This window comes from Odocoileus virginianus, chromosome 17 (assembly GCF_023699985.2).
Source record: "Odocoileus virginianus isolate 20LAN1187 ecotype Illinois chromosome 17, Ovbor_1.2, whole genome shotgun sequence".
NCBI classification, from domain to species: Eukaryota; Metazoa; Chordata; class Mammalia; order Artiodactyla; family Cervidae; genus Odocoileus; species Odocoileus virginianus.
This window is the reverse complement of record NC_069690.1, coordinates 52567515-52593020: the sequence shown is the minus strand read 5'-3', so window position 1 is coordinate 52593020 and position 25506 is coordinate 52567515. Positions and strand designations below refer to the sequence as shown.

The following is a 25506-nucleotide window of genomic DNA, read 5'->3' as shown; positions in this document are numbered from 1 at the left end:
GATTTCATCTGGTCAGCAGACTGGTAACCTAACCCACAAATAAGAATTCACTTTTAAGTAAGAGATTTCGAGATGCCTAGTCCTGTATGTAAAGAATGTGCCCAGAAGGCTAAGCACCAGCATCAGCCAAAATAGGCATTTAAAAATACACAACATATTTTTTTCCCAAAGAAGCATATGAATGTTCTAATGCCACCAAGTGTTAGTTTTCCAGTCTTTTTTTTTTTTTAAACACAGAGGCATTTTCAACAGGCCAACTATTAAGAAGGCCAAGTGGGCTAAAGTCATCCCCAGTCTGTGTTTCAAAAACTAAAAACTGGGACTTCCCTGGTGGTCCAGTGGCTAAGACTCTGCACTCCCAATGCAGGGGGCCTGGGTTCAATCCCTGGTCAGGGAACTACATCCCACACGCTGCAATGAAGACAGAAGATCCCGCGTGCTGCAACTAAGACCTGGTGCAAACAAGTAAATATTAAAAGACCTAAACTAAAAAAATAAGTTGATTTTCAAGTTGAAAAACTCCAAGCTGCCTACCTGTGGCCCTCCTGTAAGCTACCTATGTAAGATTCAAGATCAATTACAAGAATTTCAAGTCTCCATCTCTCAAACTGCTAGAAGGAAAATATGCTCTGAGGTCTGCTATTGTGTACGGCTGCACCACCCTGAATGTGCCTGATCACATCTGAAGTCTGCTGTGATGGAAATCTCAGCTTTTCAGAGACTTCCCTGGTGGTCCAGCAGTTAAGACTTGGCCTTCCAATGCAGGAGGTGGGGGTGTGATCCGTGGTCAGGAAGCTAAGATCCCACATGCTTTGTGGCCAAAAAAACAAAACATGAAACAGAAGCAATATTGCAATCAATTCAAAAGACTTTTAAAAGAATGGTCCACATTTCTAAAAATCTTGAGAAAAAAAAAAAGAATCTTGGCTTCAGAAAAAGAATAATAGTATGAAATACAGAAACAGTTACGTTTATACAGATTTCTAAGCCAATTCCCTGGTAGCTCAGTCGGTAAAGATTCTGCCTGCAATGCAGGAGTCTGGGTTCGATCCCTAGGTCAGGAAGAGCCTCTGGAGAAGGAAATGGCAACCCATTCCAGTATTCTTGCCTGGAGAATCCCATGGACAGAGGAGCCTGGCAGGCTACAGTCCATGGGGTCTCAAGAGGCAGACACGACTTAATGACTAAATCACCACCAAGCCAATCAAATACAGAATTCTAAGCCCAGGTGAGGTCTGTTATCTTGGCTAAGCTACATATTTGCAGATACAGCCTCAGGCTTAAGAAGAAGGCCATTAGTGACTCAAAAACTCTAATGAGATTTTATTTTGTTTAGTCAATCATGAGATATGGAAATCCCATATAATTAGAACAAAATAGCATAAAATAAAAGCCTATAGCTCATGTCTGATAGTTTTCATTTCTAAATTGTTAATATTAAGATCTATAATTTGTAGCTAATTTAACAAGGCACCATCTGCTTCATTTTGTCTTGCTAAGCCTCCAAAAGTTTGAGAGCTCTGATCATTCTTCAGTCACTCCTTAATAATAGTGATTAGCCAAGGCTATGTAAACCAACTGAACTACTTTCTCTGGTTTATATATTAAATATATTATATTGAGGCCTAAGGTCACTTAAAGTCTGCCCATAATGAAATCTAGAGCTAGAAGTATAAATCTTATATCCTAGATGGTGAATCTCAGGACAAACTACAAATATTTATAATATATCAAGTCCAGAGTCCAGCCCCAAGGTTGTCACAGGCTTCTCGCTCATCCTGTGTTCCATCCTTAACCTTTCTTTGACCTCCTACCTGAGATCTCTGTGTCCCTCCATCTGTTACCTGTCACCTCTCATTCATCCTTGTAAATTTCCACTCCTTCAACCACATCCTTCAGTCCTTCCAATTTTCCTTCCAATTTTCTCAGCAACCACTTCTCTCTGTCTCTTACACTTTCTACTGATTTCCTACATGCTATTAAGACCCTGGGCTTCTGATCATCTTTCTGGGCTTATCAGAGGTGATTCCAGTTCATCAAGTAAAAGGTGTCCTAGCATTAACCATAAGCTTTCTGAGACTAAAAATAGCCAAGTTCCATGTTTAAACATAGTGCAAGGCAAAAATGGTGCAACAGCTAATAATTTTCCAAGAAGCAATACACAGCCATAAATCTTAGCATGGTTAGTCTGACTCCTAGGTTTATAATTCTCAGCCTAGTCAATTAATACAAAGATTCTTTAAGCAATAGTTAATAATCTGCCAAGAAAGCAGAGCCCAAGGATTAAGTGGGAAGTCAAAAGTTCAGCAGGAGGATTTAGTAACTAGCTTCTAAACAAATAAATTATGGAAAAGGAAAGATTTAGAGTGGGTAAACCTGACAATCACCTTGACTAAGTGATCAAGGTTGCCATCACTGGGAGTAGCATAAACTATTACGTGCCTCTGATCTGATGCAATAAGAAGGGCACTTACCTCTGTGTTGTTCTTCCTCCAAAACCATAATTCTAATCTAATCACAAGAAAACATCAGAAAACCCAAACTGATGGGAGATCTACAAAATGTCTAACTAGTACATCTCAAAATTGTCACGGTCATGAAAAACAAGGAAAAACAGAAACTGTTAAAGATTGGACGAGATAAAGAAGACATAACAACCAAAGGTGATCTGGGACTAAAAAAAAGACATTAATGGAAATACTGGTGTAGTCCTAATAAAATCTGTAGCTTTGAAAAATAGTAATGTTCCTATGCTAATTTTTAGTTTGGATAAATGCTTCATGGTTGTATAAGATTAGAGAAAGAAAACATTAAAGAAAGCTGGGTGAAGGGTATACCGGAATTTCCTACTACCTTTGCAGTTCTTCTGTTAAGGATAAATTATTATTATTATTATTTGGGCTGTGCCGAGGGGCACGGGGAATCTTAGTCCCCCGACCAGGGATTGAACCTGTATCGTCTACAGTGGAAGTGCAAAGTCTTAACCACTGGACTGCCAGAGAAATCCTTTTTCTTTTGGTATAAAATTATTAAAAAAAAAAAAAGGAAGGGAGGAAGTTAAGCAAGAGAAAGGACCAGAAGGAATGGAAAACGGAGGATCTCAAAATGGAAGATGGACCTGCCTCGGCTCCTGTACTAGCGGTTGCGCAATTTTACACAAACCGCAGTACCCTAAGTCTCCACTTCCTCACCAGTAAAATATGCCTGATAATATCTGCCTTATAATTTGAGAGAGTAAAGGTTATATTAATCAAGGTCCAGTCAGGAAAACAAACCACACCAGGTATTTTAACAGAGAATTTAATAGAAGGAACTGGTTAAACGGGCACTGGAGAACCCAAATACAAAAAAGGGACACTGAGCCGACACAGTCACCTCGGGGAAGCTGCCACCGTCCCCAGCGCAGAGGGGACCAGGGGTAGAGGTTGGGGCTATCCGATCTTAGAGGCTTCCAGAAGACGGCACCTCTGGGTACCACCCTTCCTCCTCCTCCAGGCCTGCAGACTCTTTAGCATCCTCTCTTGGCAGAGCCTGCAAGTGGGGAAACCTGGCAGAAGAGCGCCCCAATATTACCCCTGCTCACCGTGGAGGGTGATTCGGGGCAGGGAGAAAACAGCTGAGCAGTTAACTGTGAAACAACTGTGTAGACTGTAAATGGCACCCACTGGTACTTATTATCATCATCACTTCTGTTAAGTGGCTGGGCTAACTCTTTTTTTTTTTGGCTGTACCACGTGGCCTGTGGGATCTCAGTTCCTGATCAGGGGAGGAACCCCCTGCTCCCTGCGGTAGAAGCTCAGAGTCTTAACCACTGGACCGACAGGGAAGTCATCTCCCTCTCGTTCTTTAAGAAACCATCTAACAGTGTGGGTTAGCAGAGGACATGCACCTTTGGTATTTAAAGCATTTACATTTTTAATAAATGGAAACTATGGGACTACATTCTATTCTATAATTATAGCAGCCTTTACCGCAAAGCCCGCTTTGTCAGAGCTGTCTTCTAAAGATAAAGCACACGTCTGATTCATTTCTGTAATAATCAGAGCTACTATTTTAGTTGAGTGAAGTAAGTGTGCCATTCAGGGATGCTATCTACATATAACCACATTATCTGACCCAGAAGTCTTTGACTTTTATAGACTTTTGTTAAAAAAAAAAAAACAAAAACCCACTTTTCTTACAATATAAGGTCATTCTGCATCTCTTCAAAAGCTTAAAAAAATTAACCGAATTTTTCTTTGAAATGCAGCACAGATACGTATAGTTTCCCGTAAGCTGGGGTGGACCGTGACAACAGGAAACAAGAGGTGAGAGTGTGCACTTAGTTTCAGTATGTTTCAAAGAAATTTCGAGGAAATTCCTACAACACAGATGCTTTAGTTTCACTGTTGAAAACCGCAGCAGTTCTCTGTGCCCTGGTTTGTTAAGAGACACAGCCTTCAACAACAAACCAAAAGTTCACGCATTTTGCAGCACTTTCCAAGTCAGCAAAACTTATGTCACAAAGTAAAGTTTCTCAGAGCTTCTGGAAGCTCAGTCTACACTTAGCACTACTTCCCCTTTCGTGTGTATGTGTCTGAGCTTCCTGCGAGATGATACACTTGAGGGCAAAGTCTATGCTAGAGACATTTTTGTATCACCCAGAGTGATTAGACCAGCACACAGAAATGATTAAAATGGGTATCTGTACAATGAAGATATGAATAAATTCTTCAGAGAAGCACAGTGTGTGCCCATGGTGACCACCTGGATTTTGAATATTTGCCCTAAACAACAGGTTGGCACAATTAATACAAAATACCTAAAAAACAGACTGCCATGTGTTTTTTATTTTATTTACTCTTGATTGAAGTATAGTTGATTTACAATGTTGAGCCAGTCTCTGCTGTATAGCAAAGTGATTCAGTTTTACCCATATACACATTTTTCTTTTTAATTGGAGACTAATTACTTTACAATATTGTGGTAGTTTTTGCCATACATTCACATGAATCAGCCATGGGTGTACATGTGTTCCCCATCCTGAACCCCCCCTCCCACCACATTCTTTTTCTTTTTCATTATTCTTTTCTTTTCTTTTTTTCTTTCTGGCAGCACTGCTTGGCTTGAAGGATCTCAGTTCCTGAAGCAGGGACTGAACCCAGGGCAGAGCAATAAAAGTACCAAGTCCTAACCACCAATAAGGGAATTCCTTGCCATGTGTTTTCTGCTTTTTAGTTTTGCCTGCACCATGTGGCATGTGGAATCTTAGTTTCCCAACCAAGGATCAAACCCAGGTCCCCTGCATCGAAAGTACAGAATCTTAACCATTAGATTGCCAGGGAAGTTCCTGCCATGTGCTTTTTAATATAGGCTTTATGGAACAATATTTTTTAAGTTCAACTAGGAGCTAGGATCCTCTGGTCCTGCCAGTGAGCTGTGTGCAAGCATGAAATGAAACAATACAAGTGAAACGATTTGATAAGCTGCCAGGAGGGAAGATCCAAGTTCTTGCCTCTATTCTCGGGTGAGTAATTTAACATCTGTGGCATCAGTTTCCTTATCTGTAAAATGGGATTTACAGCCTTTGTCTATCAGGTAGGGTAAGTAGTAAGAGGATAATGAAAGTCGATCAGTGGTGCCCGACTATTTGCGACCCCATGGACTATACAGTCCATGGAATTCTCCAGGCCAGAATACTGGATTAAGACCAAATAGAAAATGTTCTAAAAATCACACTGTGCTATGAAAATGTAGGTTATCAATAGTGATCATTAGTGATGATTATTTGTGACAATATTATTTTCTTTAAAAAAAATTCTATCTGTAATGCCATTTTGAGTTCTTGGAAAAAAGAATACACAAATTATCAGCAGTGAGATAAGTATCTCTTATCCATGAGTCCCAAAACACTTGGAATAAATACAATTTAGGACACATCTCACTTTTGCCTGGGAGAATGACTGCAAATCTGCCACATATTCTATTGGAATTGAACCTCCTGGGAACAGCACCCACCCTCCCTACAGAAGCATAAAAATTCTCACCACAGTGACTGGAAGGCTCTCTGAGATCCTCAGTTTGTGATTAGAAGGACATGGGAGGTGCCGTCTAAGGTAAAGCGAGAGCTGAGCAAGCTTGCCTCCTGTCTGCTGAGACCCTGGTGGTCCAGCGCACAAGCGTGACCTCTGCACTAGATTCAAAGCAAACACGAACTAGCGAAGAACACAACACTCAGGTCTGAGACGACCAGCTTCTGTTCTGCAGGGATACCCAGGCACCCGCTGGCGGGGGGCTGGGATCAGCCCCTCTGGCTGAGGGCTGCTGATGGAGCAGCAGAGCTGACCTGTCCCCGCTCCCACCAGCACGTGTCTGGGGGACACGCTGACCACCTCCTTGTTACACGTCCACAAACACGGGCTCCCCGGACCACGTGGAGGCCAGGCTGCAGACAGCACTGGTATGTCTATGAACTCCTCCTTTTTAAGACATTCCTGTTTTTTCTTAAAGTCAGGTTTCTCAGAGAATACATCAGAGAATCTGACAGTCCCAGGGACTCAGGGACATGGGGTGCGGCTGAGGCGAGGGAGCTCTTTGAAAACTGACAGCTGAATCAAAAGTCTCCGAAAGGAAGCTTGCTGAGACCACTCAGCCCCTTCCCCAGAAGCCCGCCACCAGGCTTGCTCCCCTCTCCACCGCTGCAGCCCTCAGGCTGGACGTGAGTGGATTCTTTTTTGCAGAAATTGGATACAGTCACCTGATTTGCAGTGCCATAAGACAGGGATGGATAGCCTTTTCCAGTCGGTGTTGGGTCAATTTAAACAAAAAAACAAAAAGAAAAGGAAAAGAAGCTTGGCCCTGGGACTTCCCTGGTGGTCCAGTGGCTGACTCTGAGCTCCCAAGCTCCCAGTGCAGGGTGCCCGGGTTTGATCCCTGGACAGGTAACTACGCTGCAACTAAGATCCCGCCTGCCACAACTACGACCAGAGTAGCCAAATAAATAAGTATGAAAAAAACAAAAAAGAACCCTGGCCCCTACTTCACAGCACACCCCCAGGTCAATTCCAGGTGGATGACAAGCCTAAATGTGAAAGGTAAAACAAAGCTGTTGGAAGAAAACCGAAACATCTTCATGATTTTGGTATTTGAAACATTTCTTAAATAGGACACAAAAAAAGTGCCACCATATAAGAAAAAAATAGATAAACTGGACTATATTAACATTTAGAACTTCTGTTCAACTAAAGATACCATGAAAAGAATGAAAAAGGCATTGAACTTCAAAGCTGTTAAGAGACTAAGTCTTAAATGTTTTCTCACCACAAAAAAGAAATAATAAGGGCATGCCCTGAGGTAGGTATTAGCAACTACGTTTGGTGGTAATCATATTGCAATATATAAATGTGTCAAGTCAACACCTCACACTAACACAATAGTTACCTGTCAATTATGTCTCAATAAAGTATATTTGTTTATTTTATTTTTCGCAGCATGGCTTGTGGGATCTCGGTTCCCTGAGATTGAATCTGGGCCACAGCAGTGAAAGCACCGAATCCTAACCACCGGGATACCAGGAAACTCCCATAAATAATTTTTTAAAAGAGAGAATGAAAAGCAAGCAGAGACTAGGAAAAGACATTTGCAATGTATTTATCTGAGCAAAGACTCATGCTGCCCTATTATCTCCTTACTAAGAAAGAAAAAGCAGTTGAGCTAAGAGAAAAGATTCAAACTGACACTTTTCCAAGGATGGATCCAAATGGCCACTAAACATATGTAAAGGTGCTCAGCCTCACTGGGACTTCCCTGGCGGTTCAACGATTAAGACTTCACCTCCCAACGCTGGGGCTATGGTCTGGATCCCTGGTTGGGCGACTAAGGTCCCACGTGATTCATGGCCAAAAAAAATAAAAATAAAGCAATATTGTAAAAAATTCAAGAAATGACTTTAAAAATGGTCCACTTCAAAAAAAAAACCTAAGGAAAAAAAAAGGGTACTCAACCTCTTGTGTCATCCAGAAAATGGCAATTAATTGTGCATTCCCACCAGAATAGCTAAGATGAAAAAGATGGAAAATAACTAGGTGCCAGGGGCCCCAAACACTCCTGGAAGGAGTAAAACTGGCAGAGCTGCTTTGGAAAACTGTCCGGCAGAATCTTCTACAGCATGCTGGATGCCCCAGCAATGCCAGCCATGAGCACACATCTAACAAATACGCATACATATGCTGAACAAAGGCTTCCCTGGGGACTCAGATGGTAAAGAATCTGCCTGCAGTGCAGGAGACCTGAGTTCAATTCCTGGGTTGGGAAGATCGCCCGGAGAAGGGAATGGCCACCTACTCTAGTATTCTTGCCTGGAGAATCCCAGGGATAGAGGAGGCTGGTGGGCTACAGTTCATGGGGTAGCAAAGAGTCAACGGGACTGAGCAACTAACAGTTTCACTTTCATGCTGAACCAAATTCATACAATAGAAGGTTCACAGCAGCAGGGCAGGGGTTACAAAAGGTCAGCTCCCTGTCCTCGAGATGGGGGGATTCTATGGTGCAAGCTGCATTCCAGAGCTTTTCCAAGGGACCAGGCTGGAGCAAGTCTCTGCCAAGACCACACTGTTGCTAATTTTGCTCCCCTGCACCATCTGGCTTCCGTTTTACCTCTTCTCCAAAGAGTATTCCTTCAATAAACAGCTTTCATAAAGATCTCCAATGCAGGTTTGCTTCCAGAGAGTCTGCCTTAGAACAGGTGGCGGCAGAAGTTGCCTACGGAAGTGGACTCGGCAGGTGGAATTCTGGGGGTGGTGGGTCGTTCACCAGCCATTTGGCAACGTGGACCCATCAGTGGGGTGAAGGTCCCTGGGGTGTTATGCCCTGTGGCAAGGTTGAGGGGGGAGCGGCGCACACTGACCCATTTCACGTCTCTGGTACAGGAAGTGCAGAAGAAACGGCCACAAGAAGGACCGTGGGACTGGATGGCTGTTATTAAATATCATCTGTCCAATGAAAATGGAAAAAGACAATCTCAGCTATGACGATGTGAAGCCAAGTATGACAGTCGGCCTAAAAGCACTCACCCCCCGCAGGCACAAAACCTGAAATTAAGGAGTGGCAGAACTAAGAAGAAGGACTTCCCTGGTAGTCCAGTGAATAAGAGTCTGCCTGCCAATGCAGGGGACACGGGTTTGATCCCTGGTCCAGGAAGTTCCCTGGAGCACTAAGGCAGTGCTCCACAACTACTGAGCCTGCACACCCTAGAGCCTAAGCTCCACAAAAGAAGCCACTGCAGGGAGAAGGCCAAGCACCGCAACTAGAGTCGCCCCCGCTCCCTGCAGCTAGAGAAAGCCTGCACAGCAACGTAGATCCAGCACAGCCAAAAAAAAAAAAAAACCCTAAGAAGGAGGGTGGACTCGGTCCAGGCAAGTCTATCATGTCAAAGTCAAGGTCCTGATGGAAAGGCACGAACTCTAAGGCTTGAGACGGGGATGTGTGTGCTCGGTCACTCAGTCGTGGCCGACTCTTTGCGACCCCATGGACTGTAGCCCGCCAGGTTCCCCTGTCCATGGAACTCTCCAGGCCAAGATACTGGAGTGGGTAGCCTTTCCCTTCTCCAGGGGATCTTCCCAGCCCAGGAATCGAACCCAGGTCTCCTGCATGGCAGGCAGATTCTTTAGCCTCTGAGTTACCAGGGAAGCCCGGAAGAACAATGGACCACACTAAATGATTGCAGAACTGGCACAGCAGTCTTTGGGAAAAAAGCCCCTGAGGTCGCTGGGGCCCCAGCGTGAACCTGACCGTGTGGCTCAGGTTCCTCCGTCACCCTCCTGGCCCGTCACACCAGTGGAGCCCTTCTCCATCCCATGGTCCGTCACCTGCAGAAACTCATCTCCATAAAACAGAGGTCTCAGGGTGGAAAACCAGGACAGAAGTCACATTAAAAATCCCTTCTTAGTGCCAAGTACTGTATCAAATGCTTGGACTCAACCAACTAGCTTTCAAAGCTGTCTTTTTTATGTTATAATTTATTTTCCAAAGGTGGAGCTAACATTACACGTACTGTTAAGTCTCTTTATTTTAGGCTTTTATTTACCTAAAACATAATCTGTAGTACACTGCATGTAAAAGTAATCAGCATGGGACTTCCCTGGCGGTCCAGGGGTTAAGAATTTACCTTCCAAAGCAAGGGGCACAGGTTTGATCGCTGAGTGGGGAACTAAGACCCCACATGCAGTGGAGTAACTAAGCCCATAGGCCACAGCTACTGAGTCTGAGTGTCACAACTAGAGAGTCTGTGCACAGCAATGAAAGATCCCCAAGGACATAATGAAGATCCTGCGTGTCCCAGCTGAGACCCAACACCATCAAATAAATAAATACAGATTTTAAAAATTTTTAAATAAAAGTAACCAGTTTTTAACATTATCTCTGGAATCAAGAGACAGTTGAAGCCAACGCTTGAATAAAATCTATAATTTGGTTATAGTCCTTCAGTATTTGGAAATATGATAGGATGGTATCTGCACACTGGAGATATGTTTACATATTCAATATTTATTCACTAAGTGTCAGGAAGCAACTTTCCCTAGAAGAATGCATTTGAAATGATTTCTTCATCTTTATTAAGAATTACAAGGTAACGTAAATAGAATAGGTTGCTCAGATGGTAAAGAATCTGCCTGCAATGCAGGAGACCTGGGTTCAATCCCTAGGTTGGGAAAATCCCCTGGAGAAAGGAATGGCTACCCACTCCAGTATTCTTGCCTGGGAAATCCCGTGGACAGAGACTGGCAGGCTATACAGTCCATGGCATCACAAAGAGTCCACGACTGAGCAACTAACACACATCTTAACCCAAAGTCAAGGGGTAACGATGAAAAACAAGTTAAATTTCAAAACTGAAGATGTACAATAATTTTATTTATATAATTTCTAAAAGTAAATGGTCACTTCTTCCCTAGGCCAATACTGGCATGTGTGCCTTAAAAATGGAATGTAACACTCATGTTCTTAGCAGTATTATTCACAACAGCCAAGAGCAGGAAGCAACCCAAGTGTCTATTGACAGATGAAAGGATAAACAAAACATGGTCTATCTATATACTGGAATATTGCTCAGCCTTAAAAAGGAAGGAGATTCTGGGACTGCCAGAATTCTGGAAGCCCAGTGGCTAAGACTCCAAGCTCCCAAAAAATGGGGCCTGGGTTCGATCCCTAGTCAGGGAACTAGATCTCACATGCTGCAACTAACAGTTTGCAAGACAAGACTCCCATATGCCTCAACTAAAATCTCCTTAATGCCACAACTAACACCTGATACAGCCATTGAACACTTTTAAAAAAAAAAAAAAGGAAATTCTGATATAGGCTACAACATGGATGAACCTTGAAAACATTATGCTCAATGAAAGAAACAAGTCACAAAAAGACAAATACTGTAAGACTCCATGATACAGATCCTGAGAAGTCAAATTCTTAGAATGGTTGCTAGGGGCTGAAAGGAGAGGATAAGGGTAAGTTAGTATTTAATGGGGACAGAGTTTCAGTTCTGCAAGATGAAAAGAGTTCTGGAGCTTGTGTATAAAGCAATGTGAATGTACTGACATTGGTATACTTAAAATTGCTAAGATGATACCTTTTATGTTATGCATATTTTGTCACAGTTTTAAAAAATGAAAGTAAGATTGAGAAGATAACATATTGAACTGAGTACGGTAGTCACCTCTGGGGAGAGTCCAGGAGCAGGGAGACAGGTATTATAAAAGTGCTGTTTTTAAAAAACCCTTACATAAAGGTCTGTAAAGCCTTATTCGCATTTTAAAAGTATAAATATTCATAGTTTAGCTTTTTTATGGTCTGGATTTTCTTAGACTCTCAGGTTGTTAAAAACAGGACCCAGTCACACTGAATCTGACATTTTAAAGGTGAATCATTGCACCTTGACACCCAGAGGCTGAAGCTCCCAGCTCCTCTCCTCCCCATGCTGATTCTGATGTCTGTGTCTTTCTCCGAAAGCCCTCAACCACTTATTAGTACATCCTGACCTGGTGGTTCGGTGGTGAAGAATGGTCCTGCAGAGCAGGAGACCTGGGAGATGCAGATTTGAGCCCTGGGTTGGGAAGATCCCCTGGGGGAGAATATGACAACCCACTCCAGTATTCTTGCCGGGGAAATCCCATAGACAGAGGAGCCTGGTGGACTACAGTCCACGGGGTCACAAAAAGTCAGACACGACTGATTGATTCAGCATGCAACCCCACTCAGCAGACCACACCCTTCCTGCAGTTCACTAAAAAAAAACTATTATTCTATGAACTTCCTTCATTTTCCTACTTTTATATATTCTCCTAGGCCTATTTCCTTCCTGTGCACAGCGGTAATCCTTTTTTGCTTTTTAAAGGAAATGTAAATGCTTTCAATTAAAAAATAAAAACATGTCCACTGGGGAAAATTCAAACAGCACAGAAGGATATGAAGGAGGGACCTCCCGTCACGGATGTAGCCCTAAGAGTTACCCCGTCACAGGTTCAAATGCTGTGTGCTCATGTATTTTTATGCACCTGTAAATATCAACATAAACATATGCACAAATATTTTATACACTGTTACTAATACTTTTATCAGAAGTGAAACCAGACTCTACATTATATACAGCAACTTGCTTTTCATGGTAAATGACGTGGTCATGGATATACTTTCATCTTAGTAAATACAGCTCTACCTTATTTTTGGCTGAGTCCTAGTTCACAGTATAGACACGCTATAATTTATCTGATGATTCCTGCCTAATATGTGGAAAACCCACAGGTATCTGGTGTCAAAGTGAATCAGTGCTGCAGGAGAACACTGAGAGCAGAGGAGACACACAGAAGTATGTTCTTCCTCTACAGGGACATTTGCAGACGAGAAATAGCTGAGCCACAGATGAAAATTAAATACGCAATGCAAACTGAACGTCCAAAAAAATGAAAAACAGCTGTAGTACCATTATAAAGGAAGGAAGGGGGAAAGAAGATAGACAAAAGGCAAAAAATCCAATTTCATACAAACACACACCCATACACTCCCTCCATGGACTTTACATTGTGCCATGAACTCATGGCATCACTGACTCAGTGGACATGAGTTTGAGCAAACTCCAGGAGGCAGTGAAGGACAGGGAGGCTTGACATGCTCAATTCATGGGGTCACAAAGAGTCAGACAGGACTTAGCGACTGAACAACAATAATGGACTCAATTATGCCCCCTCCCCCATTCATATATTGAAGCCCAACTTCCAAAGTGACTATATTTGGAGATGGGGCTTTTGAAAGGTAATTAGATTAGGTACTTTGGAGAAGGCAGTGGCACCCCACTCCAGTACTCTTGCCTGGAAAATCCCATGGGCAGAGGAGCCTGGTGGGCTGCAGTCCATGGGGTCGCTAAGAGTCGGACATGACTGAGCGACTTCCCTTTCACTTTTCACTTTCATGCATTGGAGAAGGAAATGGCAACCCACTCCAGTGTTCTTGCCTAGAGGATCCCAGGGATGGGGGAGCCTGGTGGGCTGCCGTCTATGGGGTCGCACAGAGTCGGACACGACTGAAGTGACGCAGCAGCAGCAGCAGGGCTTCCTTGGTGGCTCAGCAGTAAAGAATCCGCCTGCCAATGCAGGAGACTCGGGTTCGATCCCCGGGTTGGGAAGATTCCCTGGAGGAGGAAATGGCAACCCACTCCAGTATTCTTGCCTGGGAAATCCCATGGACAGAGGAGCCTGGGGGGCTACAGTCCATGGGGTTGCAAAAAGTTGGACACAACTTAGTGACTAAACAAAAACATACAGTTAGAAAAAGTCACAAGGGTGGGCCCCTCAAGATGGGAGTGGAAAGCGAGCGAACATTCTCTCTCTTTTTCCTTTGTGGCTGCACTGAGACAGGCTTGCAGAATCTCAATTCCCCAACCGGGGACTGAAACCCGACCCTTGGCAGTGAAAGCTCAGAATCCTAACCACTAGGGAACTCCCAGGCTCTTTCTGCCGTGTGTAGACACAGTAGAAGGCAGTCATCGCAAGTAAGGAAGAGGGCCTTCACTTCCAACTGGCACCTTGATCCTGGACTTCTCAGCCTCCAGAACCATGAAAAATGAGTGTCTGTTGTTTAAACCACCCCGCCTATGGTATTTTGTTACAGCAGCCTGCGCAGACGAATAGAGGCTCTAAGGCCGTAATATCACTGCACCTGTGACCAACCTGCCTGGTTACGCTGGGGCCGGGGCACAAAGCAACCTTCAGACGAAACACCTGCGGAGCGCCCTGCTCAAGTGGCAGCTGCCCCTAGGGGCTCTGCTCCTCCACGTCCTCTGCCTTGACCTCTCCCCTTTCCTCAACTCCAACTGCCCAGAACTCTTGGATCCTTTTTTTTTTTTTTTAATGCCAATATCCTAGTTCAGGTACTTTTCATTCTTAACTAACATAAACTATGACTTCTGGGCCATTTTCGCCTTCTGAGGTGGCCCATACTTTGTCTATGGAGTGTGTTTCTCTCTAGATAAATGCACTTTTTATCTAAAAAGTAAGATAAACTATGACTTCCTAACTGGTCTCTTCCTGTCTTTCTGATTCACTCTATACTCTGAGCTGATTTAAAGAATTAACTTTCTAAAATGAAAATCAAAGCACTATAGTTGTCACTGTTCGAATTCTTAAAATATTCCAGCATTGTGGATATTTTTTTTAAATGCCTCTGGAGTCAAGATATCTCTCGAAAACTGACAATCCTAAGGTCACTAAACCTCCCAATGATTTAGAGTTTTAGCAGTAATTTACCTCAATAAAATAAGATCTAGGACTTCCCTGGTGCTGCAGTGGATAGGAATCTGCCTGCCAATGCAGGGGACATGGGTTCAATCCCTAGTCAAGAAGGATTCCACATGCCATGGAGCATACTAAGCCTGTGTGCCACAACTATTGAAGCCCGAGCTCTGGAGCCTTGGGAGCCACAATTACAGAGCTTGTGTGCCTAGATCTCCACCATGAGAGAAGCCTCCACAATGAGAAACCCATGCACCGCAAGCAAGAGTAGCCCCCTGCTCGTTGAAATTAGAGAAAGCCCGAGCAAAGCAAACGAAGATCCAGTGCAGCCATAAAAAAAGAAAAGGAAAAAACTCTTAAAGAAAAAAAAGATCTAATGCAATAAAGGACCAAAAAACCAGCATCAGCTCTTCTGCCACCTAGGGAAGGGGAGGGTGGCCTCAACTGTGATGTACAAACACCACCATCTCATCTCCTCTATACAGAGACCAGAGCAGAAGGACCTGTAGAAGCCCTGTTCACTACTTGAGATAGTTACTTAACAACCGGTGAGGGGATTTGTCTGGTGGTCCAGTGGTTAAGACTCTGGAAGGGGCATGAATTAGATCCCTAGTTTGGGAACTGAGATCACACCTGCCACGTGGCTTGGCCAAGAAAATAAAAAAATGAAATAAAATAAGAAAAAACTCAAAATTAACTTAAAAAAAAAAAGTGAGTATGTGCTCCACCCAGAACTGTAATCACAGAAATAACCAACCTGAAAGGCTAGTGAGTGCAGCTAACATTGTTGCGTACATCTCTTCCTCCAGCAATTCCAACGCATTTTTCAAGCATGACATTCCTACAAAGTCAGACCAGTCTCCCCGTTACAAGTGGGTAATTTGAGAGCCTGAGTGATGGACCCTTGCCAGGGATGCAAAGAGTCTGGGTTGCAATCTTCATTGCCAGGGTTGCAATAGTAAGATGCATGTAAAATTTGCAATCTTGATTCTGACCTCTCTTCAACCGTCCTTCCATATACACACACACTCTGGTTCTTTAAATCTGACCTGAAGACTTGATAATACATCTGACTTTGACGAATGGATTATCCTAAGCGGGAGATGAGCTTCAGTAAAAACTACAGGCCGAGCCATTGCTAAATGGTACTCATCTGAGTCTGATCATTCAGAAGATGACAGGAAATACAACAAGTCCCAGAAGCCAGGAAGTCTATGGCCTTTATAATCTAATCTAACCATGTATTTCAACATATTATGTCCCCATCTCTTTGGAAAGAGGAGCCGTTCCTGCCCGGGGCTCCTGGATGGCTTTATAAGGCTGTTCCCTTTCCTCTGCAACCCGACGCCCATCCACCGACACTGGGATATGTTAGTAGAGAGTAGAGGTCAGCTCTGGAGAACTCCAGTGACCAGTCAGCCTTCAGTCGCTGGGCCTTGCCCTAAACAAGCTGACGTGCGGTAACAGCAGGCGGCCAAGGTCAGGTCGGCCGGTGGAATTACACACCAAATACAAACTCTCTCAAGAGATACTTGTGAAAACGTGTCACGGCCACGCTGGCTACTCTCCCCACATTTCACAAACTGCCCTCAAGGGTCTACTCAGACTCACAGACAGGATGTGGGCAGGGGTCCTGAGTACTCCCAGCCTGACCAGCAGGACAGGGCAGGGGACCCCAGGCTCTGGAGCTGGACTGCTGGGTCCAAATCCTGAGTCAGTCACCTCCAGGCTTTGCCATCAGGACCTTCCTCGTTAGGGTGTGAGGCTGTAACCCAGCAGGACCCTATGGGGCCTGCCCTGGACAGGCCTTCCCCATATCCTCTGCTTCAGCTCCTCTCTGAAGCACCTAGATAATAGTATTTGATGCAAATTTCCTGGGTTGTTTTGCAGATCTGAAAAAACTCCTATCAAATGGAAAACTACTTGCCGACCAGGAGCACACAGCCCCAGGCCTCCTGGAGTCTGAGGACCCTTAAAGTGACCCTGTGACACCCCTGCTCCCTCCTTCTCAGCCAGTCAGAGAACTGCACAAGGCGATCACATAGCTCGCAACACCGCCCACCCTGCCTCCCCTGCCATTCCAAAGCGCCGTGCCAAAACTCTTCGGAGAGTTGAAGATTTTTACAGCATGAGCCACCCACCTCTTGCACGGTCCTGCTATAAACCTTTCTCTGCTCCAAACTCTGATGTTTCAGTTTGGCCCCACTGTGCATCGCCCTTGAACTTGCATTAACAAGGACACAAAGAGTTAACACATACAGAGAACTTGGAACAACCGGGCCTGGAAAATGGTAAGGGTTCACTACATGTTAGCTATTATTAACCAAGAAAGGGAAAAAGCAAAGGGAAACGTGTTGCATTCTCTACTTCCACCTCCCTCTTTCAAGTTACTCCGATTTGCTTTCTTGACGTGAAACGATGATGTCCTTTGAAAACATTTGCTCTGTGCAACATGAAGCATGTTTAATGATTAGTCCACAAAAACAACAACAAAAAGGCCAATGTTGATGCTTCCTTGGGAGAAAGCCTGCAAGTGAAGGTCAACGCTGCTCTCCGGGGCTCCTGGAAGAGCTCGGTCACTCACGGGCTTACAGAAGTATAAACAAGACGGTTATACTTTGGGGAGGTTTGTCGACCAGCCTCAACCTCAAAATGAGCCTAAAGAAGTGTTCCCTTGTTTTAAACTCACCTTTATGGCCTGAAAGTTTTTTTTTTAAACCTACACTTTAAAAAAGTATATAAACTATTCTGACACCAGAGGAAAGAAAACAGGGAGGAAGAAGTAGATGCAAATGGCCAAGTCCCTGTGAGAAGAAAGGGTATTTTTCAAGCATGAGCCCACTCCCAGGAAGTGAGGGAGTTCTTATCTGACTCAAGCAGAAAAAAAGATCATTCCACTCTAAAGGCTAAGGTAATAGTAGAAAAATCAGACAGTAGACATTTGATAAGTATGGGTTGTCATAATTGACTGTGAAGCAGAAAGTACTTGGTATTTTGAAAGTACTGTTCAACTAAGAATTGGTTTCCGAGGTGGCACAGTGAAGAATCCATCTACTAATGCAGGAGATGCAGGTTTGATCCCTGAGTGGGGAAGATCCCCTGGAGAAGGAAATGGCTTCCCACTCCCAGTATACTTGCCTGGAAAATTCCTGGGGGGGTGAGGGGTGGCTACATTTCATGAGTTGGACACGACTGAGCACACAGCACCGGGGTGTGGTCGGGGTATTATCACTCCAGAAAGAAAGGTGCTGTTAGTCGCTCAGTTGTTTCTGACTCTTTGTGACCCCATGTACTATAGACCCCCCGCCCCCCCAGGCTTTTCCATCCATGGAATCCTCCAGGCAAGAATACTGGACTGGGCTGCCATTCCCGTCTCCAGGAGATCGAACTGGGGTCTTCTGCATCGCAGACAGATTCTTTATCTTCTGAGCCATCAGCAAAGCCCAGATAGAAAGGAAGAAAACAATAAAAACCATCAACAACAACCAAAATGCTTTTTAATTAAAGCTCCAGATGGAAAATCGTCATCAGATTAACCTTCCTAAAGACCAAAAAATAAATGATTTCTCTGGGGGTGCTCATCTGCCTAAAAAACGTATTTCCCCAGAGCCTATGGGAGAGAGTGGAACATGTCTTGAGGGAACGGAGCCCCCACCTACATTTCCAATCTTGCTTCTCCACCAGGAAAGGTCCACTCCTGCCAGACTGGCTTCCTTATTTGTTCCAGGGGAGGAACAAACCATTCTCATTTCAGCTTTGTATCCCCAGCGCCGACCACAGTACTTGGCACACAGTAGTTTCTCAGTAAATGGTTGCTGATTCGACAGAAACGTGAATGCTTTCACGCCTGGGCTCTGTGCCTCCCTCCCGGGAAGCCCCATGCCCACCCACCTCACGAAAACCCAGCCATCCTCCAAGGCCTGCTTCTCAAAACCGGCACCAAAGCATCAGCCCTTGCGATTCCCCTCCCCCACTCTCTATACCTACGGAATCCCAGCCCTTTCAGACCTTGATTGCTATTGAAATATCTCTTGTTCCTGTGTTTGGCCTGCCCCACTAAAATAGGAGTTTCTAGAGAACGGCAGGATATTTTGGAGCAAAGAGAAGCAGTGGAAAGGTTATTGATCGGTGGCTAGGCAGATCTAGTTATGTGGCTTTGGGAAAAATTTTCTGAAAGCATTTTGAACAGGGCCTGGAACACAGTGCGCACTTCATAAAGGCTACTGGGCTTCCTTGGTGGCTCAGCAGTAAAGAATTCGCCTGCACTGCAGAAGTGGGTTCAGTCCCTGGGTTAGGAAGATCCTCTGGACAAGGAAATGGAAACCCACTCCAGTATTCTGGCCTGGAAAATCCCATGGACAGAGGAACCTGGCGGGCAACAGTCCATGGGGTCACAAAAGAATTGGACACGACTTAGTGAGTAAACAACGAAGGCTATTACCACTGTTTAGCTCTTGGAACCTCAAGTTCTCTTGCTTACAAAATAATATTGATAATAAATTCTCTGACAGGCAGGGTTTTTTTTAAATATAGTTTTGTTTTTATTTTTTATTTATTTATTTTTTGGCCTTGCTACATGTCACGTGGGATCTTAGTACCCGGATTAGGGATTGAACCCTGGCCCTTGCATTGGAAGTGTGGAATCTTAACCACTGGATCACCAGGGAAGTTCTAAAGTGGGTCTTTATGAAGATAAGAAATAATGTCTGAAAAGTCTCTAGGGCCTTCCTTAGCATAAAATGGCCACTCAGTAGCCACATGGCAGCTATTTTTGCAAAGCTTCATGCTGGGTGCAGAGAAAATGCCCCATAAACTTTTATGGAATGAGTTGAATGAATGGAGAGAGAGACAGTCTGATATCAACTCAGATATCGAGGGGAAATTTGTCAGTCATTCATTCAACAGATCTTTATGAAAGGCTTATCACAATGTCCCAGGCTTTGTTCTGGGTGCTGGGTTTCGACAGTGGCACAGCCCCCTTGCCCTGGGAAATGTACATTCTGATGCAAAAGGCAGATAATAGAAGTGACAAGGCAACAGAAGCTTATTTGGTATTAGGGAGAATTGGTGTTTTCGAATTGTGGTGCTAGAGAAGACTCTTGAGAGTCCGTTGGACTGTAAGGAGATCAAACCAGTCAATCCTAAAGGAAATCAACCCTAAATATTCACTGGAAGGACTGATGCTGAAGCTCCAATATTTTGGCCACCTGATGCGAAGAGCTGACTCATTGAAAAAGACCCCTGATGCTGGGAAAGAAAGAAGGCAGGAGGAGAAGGGGGTAGCAGAGGATGAGATGGTTAGATAGCATCACTGACTCAATAAACATGAAATCTGAGCAAACTCTAGAAGACAATGAAGGACAGGGAAGCCTGGCATGCTGCAGTCCATGGAGCTGCAAAGAGTTAGACATGATTTATCGACTGAAAAACAACAACGTGGTATTAGTTGCTATGAAGAGGAATGAAAAGCAAGGTGTGGACAAGCTAGGGACTGGGCAAGGGAAGTCTGCAGAGGTGGCATTTAGGCAAAGCTTCAGAGGGGCAGATCCAAGGAGAGCTGGGTTTTGTGAGCTGTCCTCACCCTCAGGCAGACCGGGTACTTTTCCACAGGGCAGCCTCTGGTGCCAGGAGACCCTGCTCCACCAAAGAGGCTGCAGTCTGGCTCCTCTCAACTCAGACCAAGCCGCAGACACTGCTGAACCAGCAATTACAAACTTATTTTGACAAGACCATTTGACTCGGCCACTTAGCCCCGAGTGAAAGTAAACAGAAAATAACCATACCGCCACTGGTCTGTTCCCCAGAAAGTTCAGATCGCTGTTTTCTCCGAACAAGTAGCCTTCGGGGTGAGTTGAATCAAACTTCTCTCCTCCCATAATGAAGTGGCTGGCAAAATAGCTTCCTAGAGGGCGAGAGACAGAAACCAGTCAAACTAAGCCAAGTGAACAAGCAGATTCAGGGGGAAAAAAAAATGTTAACCCTTCAACAATTAGAGCCATTTCTAACCCTAGGAAGATTTTCTTCTCTTGATTGGGGATAAAGGCACAAAATACGCAAAATCCTAGCAGTGAGAACCCAAGATATCAAGTATAAAATAGATCACTGTGTTCCTTTTGACATTCTTTTATTTTGGCTATACTTCACGTGGGGTTTCTCTAGTTGCAGTGACTGAGGACTTCTCTTGTGGTGGCGTGGTGGCTCAGTGGTTGCAGCACACGGGCTTAGTTGCCCTGCGGCATGTGGGATCTGCCCAGACCAGGGATCAAATCCCCCTGTCCCCCACATTGGCAGTCGAATTCTTAACCACCGGATCACCGGGAAAGTCCCTTTTGACATTCCTAATTGAATCTTTACCATGATCTGCCTATCACACCAAGAAGCAAAAGACCAGAAGGCCCCACAATGCACATTAATGAATATATATATATATATGTGTGTGTGTATTTTGTTCCTGAATTTTTTCCCTCACACCTGAAGTGGTTATTCCTTACCCTACATGTACTCATGAATCTTAACTGCAGGTATCAGCATGCACACACACACATATGTTCCTTTGCCTAGATTTTTCATACACCAGCTCATACCCAAACACAGTAGTCTCAGCATTTCCCTGCCAATTCCATGTATACCTCCAACACCCTCCACAATGAAGGCTCCTTGTGTTCCATATTTGCTTTAAAATGATGGTTTAATAGGAAAATACAAATTAAGCAATACTGCCCCAGGCTTTACCAATCAACTACTACACAGATTCTTGCCTGGAAAATTCCATGGACAGAGGAGCCTGGCGGGCTGGAGTCCACTGGGTCTCAGAGTCAGACACAACTAAGCAACTGGGCACTCACATACCACACGGATTATATTGCTTAACTGGACAAGTTTAGTGATTTTGAAAGACACGGACATGCATATACACCCTAGTCGCAAATTCATTAGCAGTCTTCATGGCCAAGGTTACAGGGCTGGTCAAGGTTACCCACCTTGACCAGCCAGGAGGCAGGAATATTTTCAACTCTACACTAACCAGAGGCAATCTGCAGCCAGGGTCAGGATCTCCAACTGCCTTATCCAGACAGCTGGAGGAACCAAGCTAGGACACGATGGCAATAAGTAACCGAGGCTTAGGTAACACTGCCCATTCCATCTGAGAACACTTTCTAGATCTGATTAAACGCACGCTTCTCACCGACTGATCAACAACAGGTCCTACCGCATAGCACAGGGAGCTGTGCTCAATATTCTGTGATAAACCACAAAGGAAAAGAGTACAGAAAAGAATGTACATATACAAACAGAATCATTTAACTGTACAGCAGAAATTAACACAGTGTAAATCAACTGTATGTCAATAAAAACACAACAGTAACAATAACAACCACCCAAATGCTTCTTAGCCCACATTTCTATAACCTAATTCTCCCATAAAGGTAAACTGTTCAAAAGTGAGTGACTCAGCCATAACATATTCTATCAATGCTCTCATATACCCCACTTCTTGGATTAATTCAGCAAAAGTCTTCTTTATGTGTTATATGGCTAGGATAAATGTTTCAATTTTTTAAGTTTACAGAAAACTCTAAAAAAATGAGATTCAGCACTTTTAGCCTGTGAAGAAGCCACAGCAACAAAGGCAGAAAGTCCTAACAGGAAAATGGAATCAAACATTCATTTTTTTGGATTTTCTACACATGGAGTTGCTTTGGTCTAGAAACACATTAAACAAAACAACATGGATAAAATCCTTTGCCACAAAGTGAGGCAATTCTTTAATTAACCAGCAAGCAGGAAAACATTATTTGAGAGTCGTTGTTGTTATTTTAATTCCTAAGTCGTGTCTGACTCTTTGGGACCCGGGGGACCGTAGCCTGCCAGGCTTCTCTGTCCATTAGATTTTTCAGGCAAGAATACTGGAGTGGGTTGCTATTTCCTTCTCCAGGGAATCTTCCTGACCCAGGGATTGAACCCATGTCTTCTGCATTAGCAGGTGGATTCTTTTACCACTGAGCCTCCTGGAAAGCCCCTTGAGGGTGAAAGCAGCCAAAACCTAAGCAATCTAGGAGGAACCCTTGACAGTTACCCATCAACATGGAAACACACAGGGGCAGCCATCCACAGGGATACACGGTGCAATTCATCATTTAGGAGCTTCGTTATAAATTATTTATGGCTAGCACTTGCTAGCCCTATTTTCCACGTGCATAATTTATACAGAAGGAGGTGCCTAGCTGTCACAAACAGAAGCAGCCATCTCAAAGAATTTGTCATTTACTGTCAGACATTAGGAAAATATATTTTCTACACATTAGACAATATACATGTACTATACATTAGGTGAAATTAGGAAAGATGTTTACATTAATGGGTGGCTTGCCCAGATCATGAATAAAGAATGGGGAGAAGCAGGTTCGGTGTCTGGAGTGGTACAGGCTGAGTTCAATCTGGGACACGCTGAGTTTCCAGGACCTGGAGCCATCAGGTGAGGGACGTGGGGACAATGAAATCAACGGATAATCAGCTTACACATGGTAGAGATTGATCCTAGCAAGAGAAGAGCACTAATGGCTTCAGGGTTAAAGGCTTTGGGGTTAAAGCATTAAAGATGGCAGGGTTCTACTGGAAATGCCCTTTAGGGGACAGCCACGATAATAAATGAAATTACCCAGAAAGCAGTGTGTAGAGCTAACTGTAACCTTGTCTGGCATTTTATTTTCTTTTTTAACTTTTAACTTAATTTTTTATTTTTAAATAAATATATTCAGCTGCACAGGGTCTTGGTTGAGGCATGTGAACTCTTAGTTGTCGAATATGGGATCTAGTTTCCTGGTCAGGGATCATACTTGGGCCCCCTGGAATAGAAGCTTGCTGTCTAGGCCACTGGACCACCAGGGAAGTCTCTATTTTCTTTTATGACTATTTAAAAGAAAAAAAAATTATTTTTGGCTGCACTGCACAGCATGTGGGATCTCAGTTCCCCAACCAGGGACTGAACCCACATCCTCTGCATTGGAAACTCAGAGTCATAACCACAGGAGTCCCAGGGAAATCCAGCCTCACTTGGCAGTAAAAATCAAGAGCACACATATACAAAGACCTAAAAGTAAGGTCAATAATCCACCTTGAAAAGGAGATTTTTTTCATTTCGAGAGCAGTGCCAAGGCCACACTCATCTCCCTTGGCACACGTAAATATGAACGCCTCATGAGATAAAAGAAAAACTAAACACAACCCACATTTTGCTTTTTTCCTCTCTTTGAAATTAGACTGCAGAGAGAGCGAACTTGCCATCTGCAGCCTGGGTAAGGCATGCTGTTTGCCCAGGCTGCCCGGAGGTGGGGATCAGGGCGCAGTGCCCTGGACGGTGAGGCCACATCAACAGACGGGAACACCAAATGCACCAACAGGCTCTGAAAAAAAAGTGCCTTGTGGACACCGTCTGCACATTGTTGCTTCTTCGTGAGAACTGCGCACTAAGATCAGAAATGGTATGGAAAAGAGAACTACACTAAAACATTTCTTTGCCTATTTGTGAATAGGAAACAACATACATGACTAGTAGATTGCCTGCAAGCTTTTCATTATTAATTGGCTATGGTTTTTATTTTACTTTGTAGGCCCCCTATGTAGCATGTGGGATCTTAGTTCCTCAACCAGGGATCAAACCTGCAGTCCTCACATAGAAAGTATGGAATCCTAATCACTGGACCTCCAGGGAAGTCCCATAGTTGGCTATGATTTATTAACCAAATCATAATTGGAATTCTTTGCAGGCTTTCAGAAGATACATCTTGGGACATCCCTGGTTCAAGGGTTAAGAATCCACCTGCCAACGTAGAGGATGTTGGTTTGATCGCTGGTCCGGGAAGATTCCACAAGCCAAGGAACAACTAAGCCCAAGAGTCACAACTACTCAACTCAAGTGCCCAGAGCCTGTGTTTCGCAACAAGAGAAGTCAGTGCACCACAACTAGAGAACAGCCCTCGCAAAGCAATGAAGACCCACTGCAGCCAAAAACAAATTCAATTTAAAAAATCTAAACCTTATTTTAAAACAGAATATCTTGTAATCGTTTTGCAAGATACACATAGATCAAATTATCATGTTGTACCCCTTAAACTTACAGAATGTTGTCAATTATATCTCAATAGAACTAGAAAAAAGAAGCCACATCATACTCAAAAATTATATACTTTTAAGAAAAACTTTTATTGAAATCTAGTTGATTTACAATGGTGTGTTAGTTTCAGGAGTATAGCAAAGTGATTCGGTTATAGATATACTTTTCCATTACAAGTTATTACAAGATACTGAGTATATAGATTATAGCTGCTTATGCTATATAGTAGGTCCTTGTTGGTATCTATTTCACATATAGTAGTATAGGCATTTTAATCCTAAGCTCCTAATTTACCACTCACCCCCTAAATTGTATTTAAAACATAAGATGTGTGTGGGAGGGAAGACGGGGAATTCATGATTAATGGGTATAGCTTCAGCTTTGCAAGAAGACGTTCTAGAGATCTTCACACTAATGAACTGTTAACACTTGAAAATGGTTAAGGTGCTAAGTTTAATGTTACCCTTTTTTAACCACAATAAATAAAATATCAAAGGGGAAAACCCCATAAGGTATGGCCCAGAATGATCAGTACTAGTACAGTTCAGTATTTTTTTAAGTATTAGAGAAAAAAAGGCATCCAGATTAAAAAAAAAATTACTTACATGGGAAGAAAATTACACTAGTACTGTT

At 43.7% G+C, this 25506-nt stretch overlaps 1 protein-coding gene and 1 non-coding gene across 4 annotated transcripts in view; one reads left to right on the top strand and one right to left on the bottom strand.

Moving 5' to 3' along the window:
• Positions 1 to 25506, bottom strand: part of RNF157 (ring finger protein 157) — a 74747-nt gene that overhangs the window by 34560 nt on the left and 14681 nt on the right. For all 3 annotated transcript variants that reach the window (XM_020915558.2, XM_020915557.2, XM_020915559.2), the window contains one exon: positions 20543 to 20661. In XM_020915558.2, coding sequence (XP_020771217.2) covers positions 20543 to 20661 — 119 coding nt within the window. The remainder of the gene's footprint in view (positions 1 to 20542; positions 20662 to 25506) is intronic.
• TRNAG-CCC (transfer RNA glycine (anticodon CCC)) lies at positions 325 to 397 on the top strand. Its single transcript has one exon. It is a non-coding gene; the product is annotated as a tRNA-Gly (tRNA).